Below are 19,381 nucleotides of genomic sequence, written 5' to 3' on the forward strand. Positions count from 1 at the left end.
ACCTTACCTGAAAGTCATCAATGGTATAATGGCGTCGGTGCACCTCTCACGCGTTGCGATGCAATTACTATGATATAGTCTCTAGTTGGTGTTTTGTTCATCACGCAACATGACATTTTGCCTCCTCCAAATTCTTTAGTTGGCCAGGTTTAGGCTGTGGATAACTAAATTGCCGATAAACTCTATCATTTGGATGTCATTCTATGATCTCAAAGTTGATCAATGTACCCATAATACTCAATTTCTCATGATGAACATATACATCTTGCAGCACCTCATGCTAGATATGTACATACGGTCGCCACAAGAGCTGCATTAAAATATTCCATCAGTCAAATAGAATTTAATAATAGCAAATATACTATTTTTTTTAATTATATTTCACGGTTTTTAGTTATTATCTCTTCAGGTTGCATATCGTCCAGCAGCTGCCTAACTTGTGCTACTTTTATTTCTCTATGGATCTGGCATTCTCTCCTATTATTCTACCTAAAAATATTAACATTTCTAATTACAAACATGACAACAATGACTTAATATAGTAGTATACAATTCACCATGTAATAATACTATTTTTCAAGTAAAAAATAATTTTACCTTTGTACCAACAGAAATACTCCAGGTGCATAAACGGGTGCGAGAATCGGAGCTAGCCAAGGCATTCACTCTCATGCCCAGACATGCAACAGCACTAGTAGACCATCCATCTCCTTCGTATCATAATGCGAGGCCCGACACAAGGACTTGTACAAATATGCCAAACACGCCTATCCCCAACTGTAAGAACTGATTTATGTAAAATTCCTCAACAGGGGCAAGTACTTACATTTCACCATCAATATCGACTTGTCAGGAAACAAAGTGGTCCTAATCAAGCAGAATATGTGACAATGGACATAACATTGCACAGACTCTGGAGTGTCCAATGCCTCTGCATCACAGATTTGTGTGATCCATGACAGCTTGATCGTACTATATAAATGATTGTTTTCGCCCAAAGTTGGCCATGCATTCATCGACCAGGTGGGCAAAACTACTATCAGTTCTTGTACTTACAGCACGACCATCAATCAAGAGACCATAGATGTGTGCCACATCCTCTAGAGTAATTGTATATTCACCCACCGAAAGATGAAATGTTTGTGTCTCCAGTCGCCATCTGTCTATTAATACTGTCATTAAGGGTAATTTACTATTTACTCTTCCTGTTTGAGAAACATGATAGAAACCAATTTTTTATAATGTTTCTGCCACCAACTGACTATACCGTACTGGAAGAGCCAATTTTCTCGATCTTAAAACTATCTTCACCTAAATATAAATAAAGATTAAAAAAAATACACTAACATTTAACGAAAATAACAAAAAATATACTCATAATTAAAATTAGAATATAAATTAATAACATAACATATATAGTATGTATATTAATATATATTTCAATATTGATTATATATTATTATAGTGCTATATAAAATACTTTAATATAAATACATATTCGTAATTCAAATCAGTATAACAATTAATAAATAAAATCTAAATAACATATATTTTTTAGAGTAATTATCCAAACCAGTTTTTAAAGATTTTAAAAGCGGACATTTTAGTTTCTAAAAAAAATTAATACACAAAAATATCTCCAAAATTTTTTTCCGACAGACAAATCAGTCCTCAATTTATTTTCTAGCGGACTAATTACCCAAATTAGTTCTCAAGAATTTTAAAAGCGACATTTTAGTTCCAAAAAAATTAATACACAGATCAATGCCCAATATTTTTTTTCCGTCAGACATAACAGTCCTCATTTATTTTTCGCAATGATTCACTAAATTCTTCAAATATTTATTAGAAAAAGAATATTAGTAGATATTATAATCAAATTAACTTTTAAGGTTAAGTTAAACCTATTTGATTTTTAATTTGGTATTTTAAAAAAATATATTATTGAACCATATTCACTACATACACAATTTCAAATCTAACAAAAAGAGATGTACTAACTACTAAGTCTCATATTCTTTTAAATTAAAAGCATATTATTGTGGTTTGTTTAGTTTTATGTCTTGTTCTGTGTACGTTTCATTTTGTTATGTTGAGTATTCTCTAACTCCAAACTAGATATATCTTTTTCATTAAAAAGTAATCCAAACATTGATTATATACATGTGTATGCACTATGTAAGATTATAAGTAGATATGTTCATATAATTATCATCACCAAATGCACATTCAGTGACATTCATTAGTATGAATTACACCACATGAAAAATAAAAAAATAAAATTATTGTTGTTATTATTATTATTATTATTATTATTATTCTTCCATCTTACCTTGTGAATACTTTTTTATTTTTGGGACTGTATGGACATTTTCATTTTTGTTTACTTATCTTTTTTAGGGTCTATATTCTAGTGATTTAGACAGTGCACTTGAATCTGCATGGAATATACACATTCATGTGGAACATATTATTTTTTATTTATAATGTGTGCAAAAACTTTGTTAACAAAAAGATGTGTCAAATTCGTATTTTCTGTTAGTGAGTTACATTGAAAAATAGACGAGAGGATGTTATATAAAATAACGTAAAAATGTTAGCTAGGATTGATCTGGAGATAAGCCTCAATGTAGTCCCTGAAGTTGCACTCGAATTCTATAATAGTCCCTGAACTTAAAAGTTACCCATATTCATCCCTGAAGTTGCACTCCGGGACTCAAACTTGTCCTTCCGACAATTTTTGCCCACATGGCGCTACCGGAAAGCTGAGTTGGCAGGCTTCGTGACACGTGGGCATTACAACGGCTAGCTGATGTGGCAGAGTAAACTGTTCGAAATCAATTTGGTCCCTCAAATCAAGTTAAAACTCTAATCCCCAATTTTGAAGCCCACAACGCTCTATCTTCTCTTCTCTTTGGTTCTCTGTTCTTGTGTTCCCCATCTTTGAAACCCGACTGTTATGGCAAGCACGAGCTATGCAGCTGGGAGCTCAAACAACCCACAATCATTTGGAAGCATCATGAAGAGAATGAATAGAAACAGAGAATTGTGTTTGCCATAGCTGCGGGTCGAGACCAGTGCTGCGGTGGTTAGGGACGGATTCTAATCCAGGGAGACCATTCTTGGGTTGCCCAAACTATAATGTAAGTATTATTGTTGTTCATTGCTGTATTTATGGATATAAAAGGATGGATATTTGGTTAGAACTTAGAAACCCAATTGCATATTTGAATGTAGTTGCTTTACTCTGTTAGCATTTCAATTCCTTTTAATTAGTAATTTAGCTTTTTAGTACTGCTTTGTGCTTGAATAAGGAGTTATGGCGCATATTTTTAAAGAGAGTTTGTAGTATGTTCTGTGCAACTGCAACTCTCCATTTTAGGCCTGTCCAGGGTGAAGATTTTATTCTGTGAAAATTAGGCTCACTAGTGCACTTACTGATGAAGTTTTGTTGTTGCTATTTTATAAAGTTGTGGGTGAGTATGTGCCTTGTTTATTCGTTGTGTTTATTCTGTAATGATATTTTATGTAGGATAGAATTTTGAACATGTTGATGCAGGAATTATTTAAGATAGTAGTGCAATGAGTTTTTGCAATTTGAATAGACAGTTATCTTAATTTTAAGGACACAATTATCTTAATTTTAAGGCATCCTTTGTGGTTGTACAGCTTGCCTATTTTCGTTGAACTTTGACCATGCACGATCACACTAGAACTAAAGATCTTTTGAGATTTGAAATTTCTTGTAGCTCAACAATTTTTTGTACCTCGTTCGGGATATCCATATTAATCTTCTCAAACGAACTTAATGTGTCATGATAATAGATTTTGAATTTGACTGATTTACCTAACTCCTTTTCTTTATATTGGGTTGGTTTAGTTAAACTGAATGTAATATGTCGTTGATGTCTTCCATACATATGGTACAATAAAATTACATTCAGATATTTTTGTGTTAACTTTAATTATAAAGTAAGTTTTGCAATTGCCAATCAAGTTAACTTAGTTATTGGAATAGTCAAGCTGTTTGATGAATTTAGTTTGGACTAGTGAATTAGTTGTTGGAAAGGGAATGTAAATTTTAATGGTTTGATTCATCAAGATTCAAGTGAGTGTCTAGAGAACTGCTATCCTTAATTACATCAAAAGAATGTTCTTGATGTAACACTTTCTCAGCACAGCTGGATTTGATTTCTTGATGTGACATCAATAATGTTTATTCCTTTCTTGATGTAACACTTTCTCAGCATACTGTTCAGTTTTATTCTATGAAATCCCATGCTTGTGTCTACGTACTAAAATTTAGATCAATTATCTATTCGGTGAGGTACAGTTCTCAAGTAATTGCTGTAGCTCAATCCACTCAGGTATACTTTCTCTTTTATTTTTGTTTATCAATCGCCTTCAATACCTGCTTTCTTGAAATAACTAATGGAGTCCTTGTTTCACAGATATACTGTTTTCAATACCTTCAATAGGTTGCTGTTTATATATGCTGAATTATTCCTGGGCTGATGGTGGTTATACATGCTGCATAATGTCCTGTTTGTATGTAACAGTGCTGTTTAGGGACTAGTCTGATATCACTCACATAAGTTTATGGACTAGTTTGATGTCACTTATAAAGTGTAGGGACTATTTTAGTGCTCGAAAACAAGTGTCTGACAGCTTTTTATAAAAATAAAAGAATCAAAAAGTTGGGTCCTGATGTAGTCTGGTGACCCAGACTATGAGAAGTTCAAAGTTCATGGCTGGCCAACCAACATGGTTGTCGAAGTTCATGATGTGGTCCCTCTAAAAAGAAAGTTCTCCAAGCATGATAAAAAACAACTTCAAGAAGTAGCAATCCACCAAGAAGCAGTCAGCAACCAGCAAGGAATTTCCCACCTAACCCTATGCAAGGTGCAACATAGGGAAATGCTACAAGGCTTGCAAACTTCATGAAGTTCGTGTCCACCCCTGGATTCAAGGCACTCAGCACAAAAAATGAAGATTAGGATGATTATGTTTAGGGACAGGGGACACATGGTGTCTTTGTGTATCTATTTTGCTGAAGTCTTTTACCATATATGCTTTCTTAAACGTTGTCTTAGTGTTGGGGATTTTAGTATCTGAAACTCATGAGGTCAAAATGTTAACAACTTTGATATACTTGGTGTTTTGGCTCTATAATGCCTTTTTTAGATGAAACATTACCAATATGAATTATGACTTTTTTTTAATTGAGTTTTGTCAGCTTTTTGGTTATATTTTGTCCTGTGTTACAAAATTAAGAGTAATTCAGACCCTGTCTATTTCCATTTCATTGAACAGAAGTGCAAGAACAGAAGTATGCATATAATCAAACACTTTAATTTGCATTTCTTTCAAACAAAATGACATGAACAAGTACATGAATAACATATGCATATAACATGCATGTCATTTATTTTTGGCTAGATACAGTTGACTCTGTTGTCTATCAAACTTTAATACAAGAACACCAACTACAATCAGCAGCATGAACACAAATATCAAATTCTTCCCCATTTTTAGAACCCTAATTTCAGCCTCTAATCTACCAAATTTCCAAGCAATCTTCATCTTCCATTTTTCATTGTCACTAAATGCCTTGTTCTATCATCACATGCTATGACATCTTCTTCCAAAACTTTATCAACCCACAAAAACAATTCACACCATTTCTTATCCACAGTCTGCACAGTCAAAAAAATTCAATCAGCAAATTTTATATCCATAAATACAGTAATCAACAACAATAATACTTACATTGTAGTTTGGGCAACCCAAGAACGGTCTCCCTGGATTAGAATCCGTCCCTGACAACCGCAGCACTGGTCTTGACCCGCAGCCATGGCAAACGTGATTTTCTGTTTCTATCTATTCTCCTCATGATGCTTCCAAATGATCGTGAGTTGTTTGAGCTCCCAGTTGCATTGCTCGCGCTTGCCATAACAGTCGGGCTTCAAAGATGGAGAAGACAAGAATAGAGAACCAAAGAGAAGAGAAAACAGAGCGTTGTGGACTTCAAAATTGGGGATTAGGGTTTTAACTTGATTTGAGGGACCAAATTGATTCCGAATAGTTTACTCTGCCACATCAGCTAACTCAGCTTTCCGGTAGCGCCAGGTGGACAGAAATTACCGGAAAGACAAGTTTGAGTCCCGGAATGCAACTTTAGAGATGAATATGGATAACTTTTAAATTTAGGAACTACTTTAAGTTCAGGGATGAATATGGGTAACTTTTAAGTTTAGGGACTACATCCATGTGGAACATATTATTTTTTATTTATAATATATGCAAAAACTTTGTTAACAAAAAGATGTGTCAAATTCGTATTTTCTGTTAGTGAGTTATGTTAAAAAATAGACGAGAGGCTGTTATATAAAATAACGTAAAAATGTTAGCTAGGGATTGATCTGTGTATTAATTTTTTTTGGAATTAAAATATCTGCGTATAATTTTTTAGGACTGATTTAAGTAATTACTTTATTAGAAAATAGACTAAAAATTAATTTGTCTGTTGAAGATTGATTTTGATAATTACTCTATTTTTTTTAATAACAGAACAGGTATATATATAATATATATATTATTATCATATATATTTTAATACTAATGATATATATTATTATAATACTATATTTATTACTAATATATTTATGTATGCTGCATAATTTATTTACAATATATTTAGAAAATATATATTTAAAATAAATACATCAACATAAATATATTTTACTAACATGAATATAAAAAATACACATTAATACATATAATAGTTTTCATCTTTAGTAATAATTTACAATAAGTAATTTTCGTATTATTAGACACATAATAATGTTAATATATAATAATTATGAACAAAAAAATTAAAAAATACTATTTGCATATTACAAATTTTTTTAATTATGTATTATTTTACCTTTTTAATATTAACATTCAGATACTCTTTCTAATAAACTTAATGATAATATTAATATAACTAGTTAATTTGTCTGAATATTCAAAATTACAATAATATTAATATATTACAAAAAAATAACACTAATAATTTAAGGATTTTTTATTTTATTATTGAGAAAGAAAGTGAGATTTACCAAGATATTAGAAAAAATGGTGTTTCATGAGATTCTGGGACGTGTTCTTCGGAAAACACAATACGCAAAATGCATATTGTTTGCATGGTCGACACGCGTCAAATACCTGCAAGCCCTTGAATAAGGTGAATAATTACTCTCTCTTTCTCCAATTTACATATACCTTCAGCCACTGCCACAGTTTCACATTTTCGGTTTTCTTTCCTTCTACTCTTCAATGCTTCCTTAGTTCCATACTTTCATAGTTCTTCCTGCATGAGACTTCCATCTTCATTTGCCAAGCCTTTTTTTTCTCCAAAAATTAACAAGTTATTTTGATAATACTAATGTAGTTAGTAGATTAATTGTGTCTATTTTTTAATTTGAAATAGAAATAATGTAATAATAATATTTATAGTTATTATTTAAATTGAATAGTATTTATTTATTAGTGGTAAAAAAATACATAATTAGATATTATACTTTTATTATATATTTAGATGAATAATGATGATGTTAATTAGTGATTAGTTTTAAATATATTAAGTATAATTTTTAATTTAAGTTATTTAAATTTGAAAATAAAATTCTGACTTTAAATTTACTTTGGAACTTTAAATCCTAATGAAAAATTGCAACATTGCTTAACATGGAGTGCAACCATGCCACTGATATCATTTGAGTGCATTGAATGGCATGCATAAGATAAGGTCAAATGACAATTTGGTTTACAACAGAAAGTTTCTAGTGAATCTATGATGCTTGCAAAAGCTCACAACATGGTCCTGACTGGACCAAAGAATAATGATTGAAGAGATGAGCATTATACATATATTATAAGATGGACAAACCGTTTGACCTCCATTTTGGTTGGTGATCCCGTAGTGCACTATCAAGCATCTAAAGCGTATATGCAATGGTATAATGATGAATATGGGGCTCACCTGTGTTTAACTGGTTATGTTTCACAACCACAGCTACAGCCACAACCTATCATGCACCCATACCAGTACCTGTACACACAACCATACACTGAGCCTGGAGTCTCATTCTTTAGTCAGTTATTCCATGACTCACATTCATTACAGATGTCGTCCTATCAAGCATATTATCGACCCGCTATGTCACAGCAGAGGGACACAGCTGAACAATCTTCAAATCATCAGTTGTATCGGTCGGTACCTAAAACAGACACGTCGCAATGGGTAAATGAGTTGTTGGACCCTCAACTGCAAGTGCAACAATCCCAACCGCAACCTCCTGAAATTAACGAGCAGGCTCCGCAGTGTAGTCAACAAATGCCTCAAATTGTTCCGGGTCGGTCATCTGTGGATTCGCGACTACGACGTTGTAGCCCCTCTCCACGCTCTGGAACTACAAGGTCTATTGACTCGATCCAGAGTGTCGCCAGAAGGATTGGTTTTAGTAATGCTATTGATTTTTCTCAAGTGTAAGCGCCAATGGCGAAGGATGATAATGATGGCGAGGATGGCGATGGTGATGATGATGTAGCTAATAATATACTATTGTATTCATTATTGCGGTATATTAGTATATTATTGTGATATATTAGTGTATTTGTTATTGTGATATATTTATTATTGTGGTTTTTGATGTCATATAGGTGGTATGGAAGGTGCGGATAGGGCGGATACTCCAGATGTTCATGGTAAAGGGTATAATTTGAGGATTGACCCAACACATAGAAGTACAAGTAGATATACCCCTTCCATAACAAAAAAGGCAGTTAAAAAATGTACTAAATTTGTGAAAAAGACATTTAGCAAGTAATTGTTATTTATTTATTAATTTAAGACTGCTATTGTATTTGTTATAAATTTTTATAAATTCATATCAGAGTCTAGTACACAAGTAATTCATAAAGTAGTATTTAATACAATTCATGAAGTAGTATTTAAATCCAAATCCTAATAAAGGAAAAACAAAATGCACTAAGACATAGGTGCAAATTCGACAGCACTAGACCCTGCACGATGAGGGCATCTACTTCGACTGTGGCCCTCGCCTCCACAAAGCCTGCAACGCCTAGGACCACGCATATCACGCATATTCATTTCATTCAAGAAGCGGGTTATTTTGGGACGCCCTTTGGAGACCCGCTTTAAGTGCGGATTAGGTATATGTCTTAGTCCCTGATACACCGGCCACGTTACTGGATTTTCTAATGGCTTAAAAATGTGCTCTATACACCTTTTTTATCTCATCCATCCTATATACCTCATGAACGTATTGTTGCCAATCAAGCCGTTGGTTCGCACAACATGCAAAGATATGGGACAAGGGAATCGATCTGCCTGAAACTCACCACAATCATAATTCCATTGACGGAGATTCACCGCATACTCGATACCACTAGGCATTTCATGTACCTCAAAGATCTTATTCTGCCTGTCAAATAGGTTAACTTGGATGTTTCCCGCTGCTTACTGATTTGATTGAAGTTTGTTGCTAGCATATTCAAAAAATACATATCCTGCATTCTTTCGAACCTCAGCCTCAGCCCTCTTCCTGGTGAACAACTCATTTAGTCTGTAAAAGGTTGCCTTCACAAAAAATGACGTGATAGGAAGATTTCGCGCTCCCTTCAAAACTCCATTGATGCACTCTACTAGGTTTGTGGTCATATGACTCCAACGATATCCATTATCAAATGCCAAAGCAAATCACTGTCGTGGGATTCGATTGAGCCATCGCGTGTAAGTCTCACCACGTTCACGCAATCTTGCATACTGCACATTAAATTCACGCACAGTCCTACAATAGCTTGCAAATAACCAAGAAAACAAAATCAATAAGATGGATGCTATATGCCTTGTAAAAACAAATACGCCGTTATTTCACAATAATTTACGTACCCATGTTGACTATCAGCTTCTGTAAATACGGTGCCTTGAAAATTTTCAAGAAGTTGGATGCTATGTGCCTAACACAAAACAATCGGATAGCTCTTGGAGGCTCCCATGATCCATTGCTACGAGCTATTGCTGGGGTAGTAGAGTCGTGTCGATCAGAGATAAGCCAAACACCATCTCGAGTCACCACATGTTTGCGCAAATGAGTAAGAAAGAAGTGCCATGCATCAAAAGTCTTACCCTCAACAACGGCAAATGCAAGAGGCACAATATTGCCATTGTCATCCTGAGAAACTACAACTAATAGAACTCCTTTATATTTTTCGTACAGATGTGTGCCATCTACCTGTACAATTGGTTTGCAACTCTTAAATACTCTGATGCAAAGATAAAAGCTCCAATATACCCGCGTCAGTATCCTAACATCCTGGACTACCTCATCTCCTTGATATGCTGGTGCAGTTTTAATCTCAACTACTGCTGATTAATCTTTTTGTATCATTGCTTCAAACCACGACGGCAAAGCTTCATAAGAAGCTTCCCAACTGCCAAAAAGGTTTGCAATTACCTTTTGCTTGGCGAGCCATGCTTTGCAGTAACTTATCGTATAATTGAATTTTGATTGCACTTCAGCAATCATAGATTTCACATTTAAAGTTGGGTCAGCTTCAACCAATGGCTTTATAACCTCTGTAATCATGTTTGAATTTAGCTTGGCATGATCTTGAGAAATTCTAGTTCCGGTGCATGTGTGACTACCATTGTATCGCCTTATAACCCAACAAAACTTTCTCCCAATAAGACTAGCCCTAATAAGCCAATCGCAACTTGTTCCGTATTGTACACACTTAGCATAAAAAGTAGTTGGCTCAGATTCACACACTCGGTAATCCACTCCCCTGCGAATGGTATAATCTTTAATTATTGCAATAACAATCTTTCTAGAACTGAATTCCATACCAACAACAAATTCACCTTTCGTAACAACAACAAGATCTACAGCAACAACAACAAGAAATAATTCTAACTATTGCTTTAAGATTCAATAATAATAATAATAATAAAAGACTACTTACTTGAATTGACATACTCAGGAAATTCTGGTGCATCCATGGCGTTTACATCCAAAGCGTGCATGAAAGAAGGCTCTCTAAATAGATGTTGGCTCGCTAGTGCATTTGCCACATCTGCAACGTTAGACTCAACTATTATATCACCTTCATCCACTTCTTCAGTTGGACCAACAATATGGTAAGTGCCCTCAAATTTCTCTTCGCTTTCAGTGTTATAAACTGTCCAGTCAATGTTAGCCTCCGGAAAATCAACCTCAACTAATTCTTCAAACTCAACATACAACTCGATAACAGGCACTTGTGCCCGTATTTGTTGGTAGATCGAAAACATCCATTGCATAGTTGCTTCGTCAACCACATGTATTATTTGAAACTGAACGAAACCACCAAACACTAAAACAGGCTGTCTATAAAGAATAATTATGACTCTCTTTAATACTTGATTATCACTACATTGACAAAGTATACTCTTAAATTCCTCATATGTTATTGCAAAAGGAATAACAATATCACGTGGATTCTCACAAATAAAACTGACACCCTCAGATGTTTGGGGAAAGATTTGACCGTTATAATATATTTTCAAACTAATACCTCTCTCCATTTCTATATTCTTACATTCTCAAAAAAATAAAACAATCTCACACTCAATCAACCTAATACCGTTTTTTCTTTTATAATACTTCAATTATAATTTTTTACTCAGGAAACGACAATACGCAATCTGTGAATTCACAATACGTAGTCTGTGTCTTTGCAATTTGCAATCTGTGTATTGACAATATGCAGTTTGTGTATTAACAATACGCAAACTGTGTATTGTCACTTTAATATTAAATAACACAATATGCTTTCTGCGTATTGCTGTATAAATATTAAAAAAATAGAATCTGCCCTTTGTGTATTATCGTCATGAATGTTTAAGCTGAAATCCACCCCTAACAATTCGTCCACTGTGAATTACACTACAGCCAAAATTTTACAAAACACCCTCACTTTCAATATTAAGGCATTATACCAAATCTTTTGTAATATCTAAAAAAATTGAGCCACAATTTAACAAGTGCATTGATATAAATAATTTTAATAAAATAATAACTTACTTATTAAGAATGATTTGATGTGCTAATAATATGTTCTTCTAGTTTGCACAATTTTTACTCAAATTATACTTTATTCACTAATAATCACATTGTTATTATTGTTAATACATACATAAATTTTATTTTTTCACTTCTCTCTTATTCTAAATTTTACTTCTGACTGCAATAATAAATTTTTCTCTTCGAATACCACGAGAAGGACGAGCTAGATTTATAGAAGTGTAGGAGGTGGAGGACAGTTACCCTCTATGCATGCTTAACGCGTGTAGAGCTGGCAATAGGTAGGGTAGGGTAGGGTTTGGCAAACCCTACCCGCGAGTTAAAAATTTTATTAAAACTCTACCCTACCTTATTCGCGGGTTGAAAATCTCTCAATCCTAATCCTACCCGCACCCTAAAATTCTAAACCCTACCTACCCTATCCTACCCTACCCGCAGATATATCAATTTTTTTCAAAGTAAATATAAAATTCAATTATTTCAAATTTTATACATATTAATAACAAAAAATAAAAAATAAAAAACTAATGCCATAAATTACTAAATTAACTAACTAATTTAGTAGTTGTTCACTTATTGTAAGTCATTATATAAGGGAGATTGTGGGTTAAACTCCCACTTTCTTCACTATATAACTAATTTTAAAAAAAAATATGTATTATATATGAGGTGCGGATAAAGTAGAGTAGGGTACACCCTAAATCTGTACCCTACTCTACCTGCAAAAATACCCGGACCGTATTGATATGTATAAATTCTAAAAAACGTTGATACAAATTTATGTATACAAAATTTTGGTAAATATAAAAAAAAAATTTATATTTTTTGTATATAAAATATCTATAACTATAAATACAATTTATTGTTGATCAAATACTGAAAAAAAAAATACCGACCATATAACATTGCTCTTTAAATATTATTTATATTAATGTCCAATCAATCAAAGCAATTACACCAATGTAGATCCTTAAATTCTATATAATCTCATCACACACTATGGGAGTAATAACACCCAAATAGGGACGACGAATATCAAAAATGCAAGATGATAATATATAAAAATAAGCATTGAAATTACAACAATAATGGTAATTAATTACATTCATATTGTGAGAGCTCAATGAGTGTGTCAGGTTGACCTTGTCTCAAGCAATCAAGGGGAGGAATAGTCATGGTTTCTTGAACCCCATAAGCATTCCAACAAAAAGGGTCATCAAGCAAGTGACCCTCATGAGGCATGAGTTCAACATCGGACATTGTTATGTTTGTGCAAGCAACTGTGTCACTGCATGCAAAGTGTATTGGAGGGGTTCTAACATCATAGGTTCCTTTTATGTTCCTGTATGACACGTCATTCACATGAACACCTGAGGTTTGGTTTAGACATCCTTGCCCCTTTGACAAGCAGTAGTATTGGTCTATGATTATGCAGTTTCTCACATTCTCCATTTCTATCTTCTCAAATCTAAGTCCTGTCACTGATCCTGTTCCTCCTTGCCATGTCTTGATCCTGATCCCATTGTCTGATTCCCTTATCTTTGTGTTCATCACTGTTATGTTTGACACACATGCTTGCGAGTTGTGCACACCTAGGCTTCCAATGCTAGAGGGTACAAATGTAAAATCATTATAATCTAAGGTTTTTTTTATGAGTAGCTATATATATTTTTTAAAAAATATATGTATATACTGAAATCAACATCATATTTTAAGAATTTAATTTTTAAGGAGTTTTACATAGATAATTAATTGTGTATTTGTCCTATTAATAAAAGTAACTAATTTTTATATCTACCGCTTAAAAAATTATGTAAATGCATGAATATAATTGAATGATAGTGTAAAGAGAGTTTAATTTTGATATATTAATAATATAAAACAGTGTTAATAAAATATAAATTAGAGTCAGATAATATTTTAAAGTAGTCTTTAAAAAATTTTTAGTCAGACACTTTAGTTATCTTTAATAAATTTTAATCATCAAAATTGTTTCAAAACTTTTATTTAATTAGCTAAATTAGTTCTCACATCATATTGTTTGTTTTTATGAAAGAGTTGAGTTGAAAATTTTAAAAGTTCTTAAAGATTATTTTTATCTTTTATTAAATAACAACAGATATTGGTTTTTTTTTTTTTATCAAAATTTGATATACAGATTAATTTGTCGATAACAAAATAAAATAAGAATTAATTTAGTATAAAGATCCAGTTTGGATGAACAATTTAATTAAACTCTTTTAAAAAAATTAAAACATAAAGATTTATATTAAAAGTAGTTTATAAATAAGTTATTTTGTATTTAGTTTTTTAGCCACAAGTATTTATTTTAAAAGAAAATGATAAAAAAATATTATAGAAGAGGTGACCTTTTTTTAACTTTATCAATATTTTAAATAATTTTTCAAAAAGTTTCATTAATTTTAAAAATGGTACTAAATATTAATGTTGTAATTAATATTTTATAAACTAAAAATTAAACAAAAAATCTCTTATAGACCTATTGAAGTTGACCCTAAAATATGTTAAAGATTAAATTGCTGGACTGAAAATTCTTTAGGCACCGATTTAGAATATTACTGATAGGGCTATTGTCCCACACCTTTGTGTCTCTGAGATACAATACATAATAGAATTAATTGCCTATATAAATTGGGGTTAGAGAAAGGTGAAGAATAGAAAGTGTTATTCATATTAATGATTGGTAGCTTGCACAGTTCCTCCAACTGCTAAAGTAATATAGTTATACGAATCACAAAGAAGAAAAATCAAAACTTGTGACCTAACTTAGCTTTTTCTGGAGAAATATTGAAGATCATTTAGATGGTTGGATGTTGGAACATTTCAATTTCAAACCTAACTTACAAACTTATATTTTTGTTGGATATGAGTTGGAGTATAGAGACACCTACCTCCCGTAAAGTACTATATACACTCTAATTGTTGAAGTCACATTTTTTTCCTTTTCTTTAGGGGTGGCAAACTGGGTAACCCGGCCTTCTTTTTTAGTTCTATGGATGCATGAACTATAAATTCTTTAAAGTTGTTAATTAAAATAACAAACATCACAGAGATTTTGTATATTATGTTAATTTAACTTACTATTACTTTTAGGAAAAACTTTGCACTATATATATATAATACCTTATGCCATGGCTAGGACCACAAGTTACACCGTCTATTTCCACATTTGAGCAACCGGGTCCAATTGAAATGCAATCATCACCTTTACAAAACACAAATAAATTAAGTTAATTAAAACTACTAAGGTGACATTCATAAATAATAATAAGATTAAAACATTGAAATCAAACTCCGCCTGTCCATAAATAAATAGAAAAAAGTTTATTACCATTGCTTATGATGGTGTTATATATACCAACATCCCTTGTGTTTCCCAAGTGGATCCCATCAGTGTTTGGGCTAAGTTTAGGTGAGTAAAGGGACACTTCATTGATGAGCACTCCTTCACATCCATCAAATTTCACATGGAACTGAGGACTGTTCTGAATTTTCAGCCCAGCCACCACCAAATTTGAGCTCATGAAGAATCTTATCATCTATAAACCAATAAGATAAAAAAAAAAAAAAACTTAAAGAAAGAAATTTTACGGGATTAAAACTGAAATTGATAAATTTACCGAATTAAAAACTTGTATAATTATAAGACAATAAACAATAATCTAAATGGATAATGGTTTGGTTGAATACTTACTGCTGGGCTATCACATGGTCCTGACACAGGCTCTCCTTCTGGACTCTGAAAATGCCATTTTTATGTATTTATTTTTTCAAGTTTCAAGATTAAATATTGATTCAGAAAAAACCAACAGTGGTAATGAAAAGTTGGTAAGAGTGTGAAATATTATAATATTATTATTGTTAATTACCCTGTGAGGTTTGCAAGGTAGATCCCACCATTGTTCACCATTGCCTTGTAAGATCCCTGTCCCGTTAAGAATCATTTGATCAAGTTTGTAGAACACAAGCCATTGATTGCGCTTATCTTCTTCAGGCCAGTTTTCTGGTCCATCTGGTGCCATTAGAGTTCCATCCACCTACACACACATTTCACATTTTTAATTAATCGTCTCTCTCCAATAATAATCATGCACCATTACCATATTGGAAAGGCCATTCTACAGTTTTTTGTAATGTTATTATATATAAATATAAAAAGGTATAATTAAGACTCCGTATTTTGAAAATAGAATAAGATAAGATACTGTGAATACAAGATATAAATAATATAGAGACATAAAAATTAGTATTTTTTTATTTTGTTGGTGGTGAACTAAATATAAAATAGAATAAATAATAAAAAGTCTAATTTATTTTATTTTTTTATATAAAATTTAGAATAAAAAATATAATTATAAAATTTTAATAATAATAAAAAAATTTTATTAAATTCTGACCAGCATATAACTAACAAAAGAGAAGTGAGTAATCCTATACTATTTGATGAAATCTCACATCATTAAAAACATCATTGATAACTACTTGATAGCTACAAATCACAAAAATTACTACCCCTAACACTCTTCGACATTTTTTTTGTCTTATTTATGTGGCACTTAAAAATTAACTGCTAAGGAAAAAGAATTATTTTTCTAAAATACAACAATAGAAAACGTTTGACACCCATACCTAAAACTCTAACAAGCACTTATGAAATTTGTTAGTAAGCTACATTTTGTTGAACTTAAGAGATTTAAAAGAAGCTAGCATATTGAAATTCTTACTTGAAACACTAGTCCTGGTTTGCATGGACCTGAAAAGATGGTTGAGGTGATCATGAAAATGTAGTCTTGTGGAGCCAGAACAACCCCTGATTCCACTTCACATGCTGCTTTCCATGCTTCCCTGAATGCACCTGTATCATCAGAGCAACCATCTCCGGCTGCACCGAACGATCTTACGTCGAAAACGTTGCAATCGGACGGCGAATTTCCGGGATCAGAGGGCACTGTAGGAGGAGCATTATAAGGTGGTGAAGGATGTTGATTTTTCTTACCCTTCTTGTGAGAATGATGTCTTCCTTCCACATTTTCCAAATTATGGACCAAAACAAGAAGAATCATAGTAATCCATAACATGAAAACCCCATGAATCACACTCATAATTCCAACACTTTTATGTGACCAATGTTGAAAACAAACAAAAATTAAAGATAAAAAAATTGTTCTAACTTGAGACTCATAGCAAATTGGCCTAGTAAGGTTATTGTTTAATTATATTTATACTCAAAACATAGATGATGTCTCATGAAGAAATTCTAGGTTGACACGTGTCAATTTCTGGTTGATTGAGAGTGTAAATGTGTCGAGGAAAACAGTTGGAAGTTTTTGGAGGCCATTTTTGGTGGTCAATGTTCTGTTTGTTTGTTTGTTTTGTTAATTAACCCTTCCTTGCATTGGTTTCTTGGTGTTTCTTCAAATTGAATCTTTATTATATTATCATCTTTTAATAATCTTAATTTTATTTTATTTTATTTTTCATTGTTGCTTCTCAATTCAATGCTGTGTGTAATGTGGTCCATCGTCATATTCATATATATGATATGCTTTTTCCTTCTTTCTCTTCTTGACTCTTCTATACATCAATTACCACTTTACCAGTTGTTTTTAAACAATTTGAGGTTCAGATTTTCTAGAAAATTGTGCTACATATTTATTCTTTCCTTTCTCTTCCAATTCTGCCATTTAAACATTTTTTTTCCTAAGTAAACTATACTTTCAATCATTAAAGATTATCATTAATAATTTTAATCATAAAATTAAAAATTAATTCGATAATAATCAATAATTCAGTTAATTTGTTAGAATACTTTTGTCGAATTTTTTAAATAGTTTTCTTAAACTGAATTAATTTTTTATAAATAAATATCGAATTAGTTTATATTTCTTCTATCTTTTATAGTTCAAAATTGTTGTTTCGTTTAAATATTATAATAATCATAAATGAATTGTTTGCAGTGAATGCATACTAGTTTTAAATTAGTTGATGTACCATTTGTTGAAACGGTAATTAACAAAATAGAGTGCTCTCCTTATTAAGAACATTATAATTATTTGGATGAAACTGATCATAAGTAAAAATAGAATGTTGAATAGAAGAAGTAGTCATGTGAATAATGAAATGTACTTGAAATTGATCAAACAAAAACTTCAAATTTGGTTTTATTATATGTAGCACCCTTTTTGTCCAGTTATATGACATTATCTTTACATGTGAGATTTACCTGACAAGAGGCCAAACCGACACATGCATGCAGCTAGGTAGCTATTCAAATTCCATAGTATATAAGACATCATAATATTTACTGCATGTGAGTTAATTATATAATTTTTAATTAGGTCATTATTATTTTTCAGTTAATATTAACTAATTTTTTTAAATTATTCTTGAAAATATAATAATAATATTATTATTATTTTTGATAATCTTACTTCACACATAATTAACCTTTGTGCATTATATATATCTTTATCTGAATATATAAAAAAATTAGCATTATCAAAATACAAATGATAATATCTATTTTCTTATTTTTTTATGATAAATTACAAATCTTAAATTTTAAAAATTAAATTATAATTTTTAAATACTAAATTTTAATATTAAACTTTAAATTCTCAAAAAATAAAGGATTAAAATAATAATTTTATAGAAAATTAATTAATATTAACTAATTAAAAATAAATTTCCTATATTTATTATTGTATAATTTAGAACAGAATCTGTAAATCACAAAGTAACATATGGTAAAATAATCTTAAAAGCTAATCATCATTATTATTGGAATTGAAACCAATTTAGGTTGGTCGAGTGGTCAGCTCGTTTAAGTAAATGTTGGGAGTTCAAATCCTGCCTAGTATATGCAGCAATTCATTGATCAACAACAAATCTTTAAATAGAGCTCAAATTCGCGAATCTAGGTTGGAGATATCGTAAAAATAAGAAAAAAATATTATTGGAATTGTAAACAATAAATGAATGAAGCTAAGCCTACAGAAGTATATATTTCGCTATAGGAAGACATAAAAAAAACATATGAACCTTTCATCAAATTGAATCACAAGAAGTTATTAACAAAACCTTGAGTCAAATAAAAATTTTATCTTTCCATATTTTATTGATTAAGAGTCTCTTCTCTTGCCTGCTACATTAAGCAAACCGTTGCTTTCTCTTTTGTGATGTCCTCTCTCTCACCCTTCGAGTTGGCGCCTTTGAACATATATATATAT

The 19,381-nt window shown here is 31.7% G+C and overlaps 1 protein-coding gene across 1 annotated transcript; it reads right to left on the reverse strand.

Annotated features, from left to right (window-relative positions):
- Positions 1-13,082: 13,082 nt before the first annotated feature.
- Positions 13,083-17,316, reverse strand: LOC107483353 (polygalacturonase At1g48100). The gene is made up of 6 exons (XM_016103974.3): positions 16,877-17,316; positions 16,022-16,189; positions 15,847-15,891; positions 15,484-15,691; positions 15,276-15,357; positions 13,083-13,737 (listed from the first exon to the last, which is right to left on the reverse strand). The coding sequence occupies exons 1-6, from the start codon at positions 17,252-17,254 to the stop codon at positions 13,227-13,229; spliced, it is 1,392 nt and encodes a 463-aa protein (XP_015959460.1). The 5' UTR covers positions 17,255-17,316; the 3' UTR covers positions 13,083-13,226.
- Positions 17,317-19,381: the final 2,065 nt, after the last annotated feature.

Source organism: Arachis duranensis, chromosome 4 (genome assembly GCF_000817695.3).
Source record: "Arachis duranensis cultivar V14167 chromosome 4, aradu.V14167.gnm2.J7QH, whole genome shotgun sequence".
Lineage (NCBI taxonomy): Eukaryota > Viridiplantae > Streptophyta > Magnoliopsida > Fabales > Fabaceae > Arachis > Arachis duranensis.

Bases quoted from the DNA above. Each gene is read 5' to 3' on its own strand.
- LOC107483353 (XM_016103974.3), bottom strand. From the start codon at position 17,254: ATGAGTGTGATTCATGGGGTTTTCATGTTATGGATTACTATGATTCTT. The intron at 15,892-16,021 runs GTAATTAACAAT...TGGCATTTTCAG, and splicing joins TACCTTGCAAACCTCACAGG to AGTCCAGAAGGAGAGCCTGT. The intron at 13,738-15,275 runs GTATTATATATA...TGTACCCTCTAG, and splicing joins GGTCCTAGCCATGGCATAAG to CATTGGAAGCCTAGGTGTGC.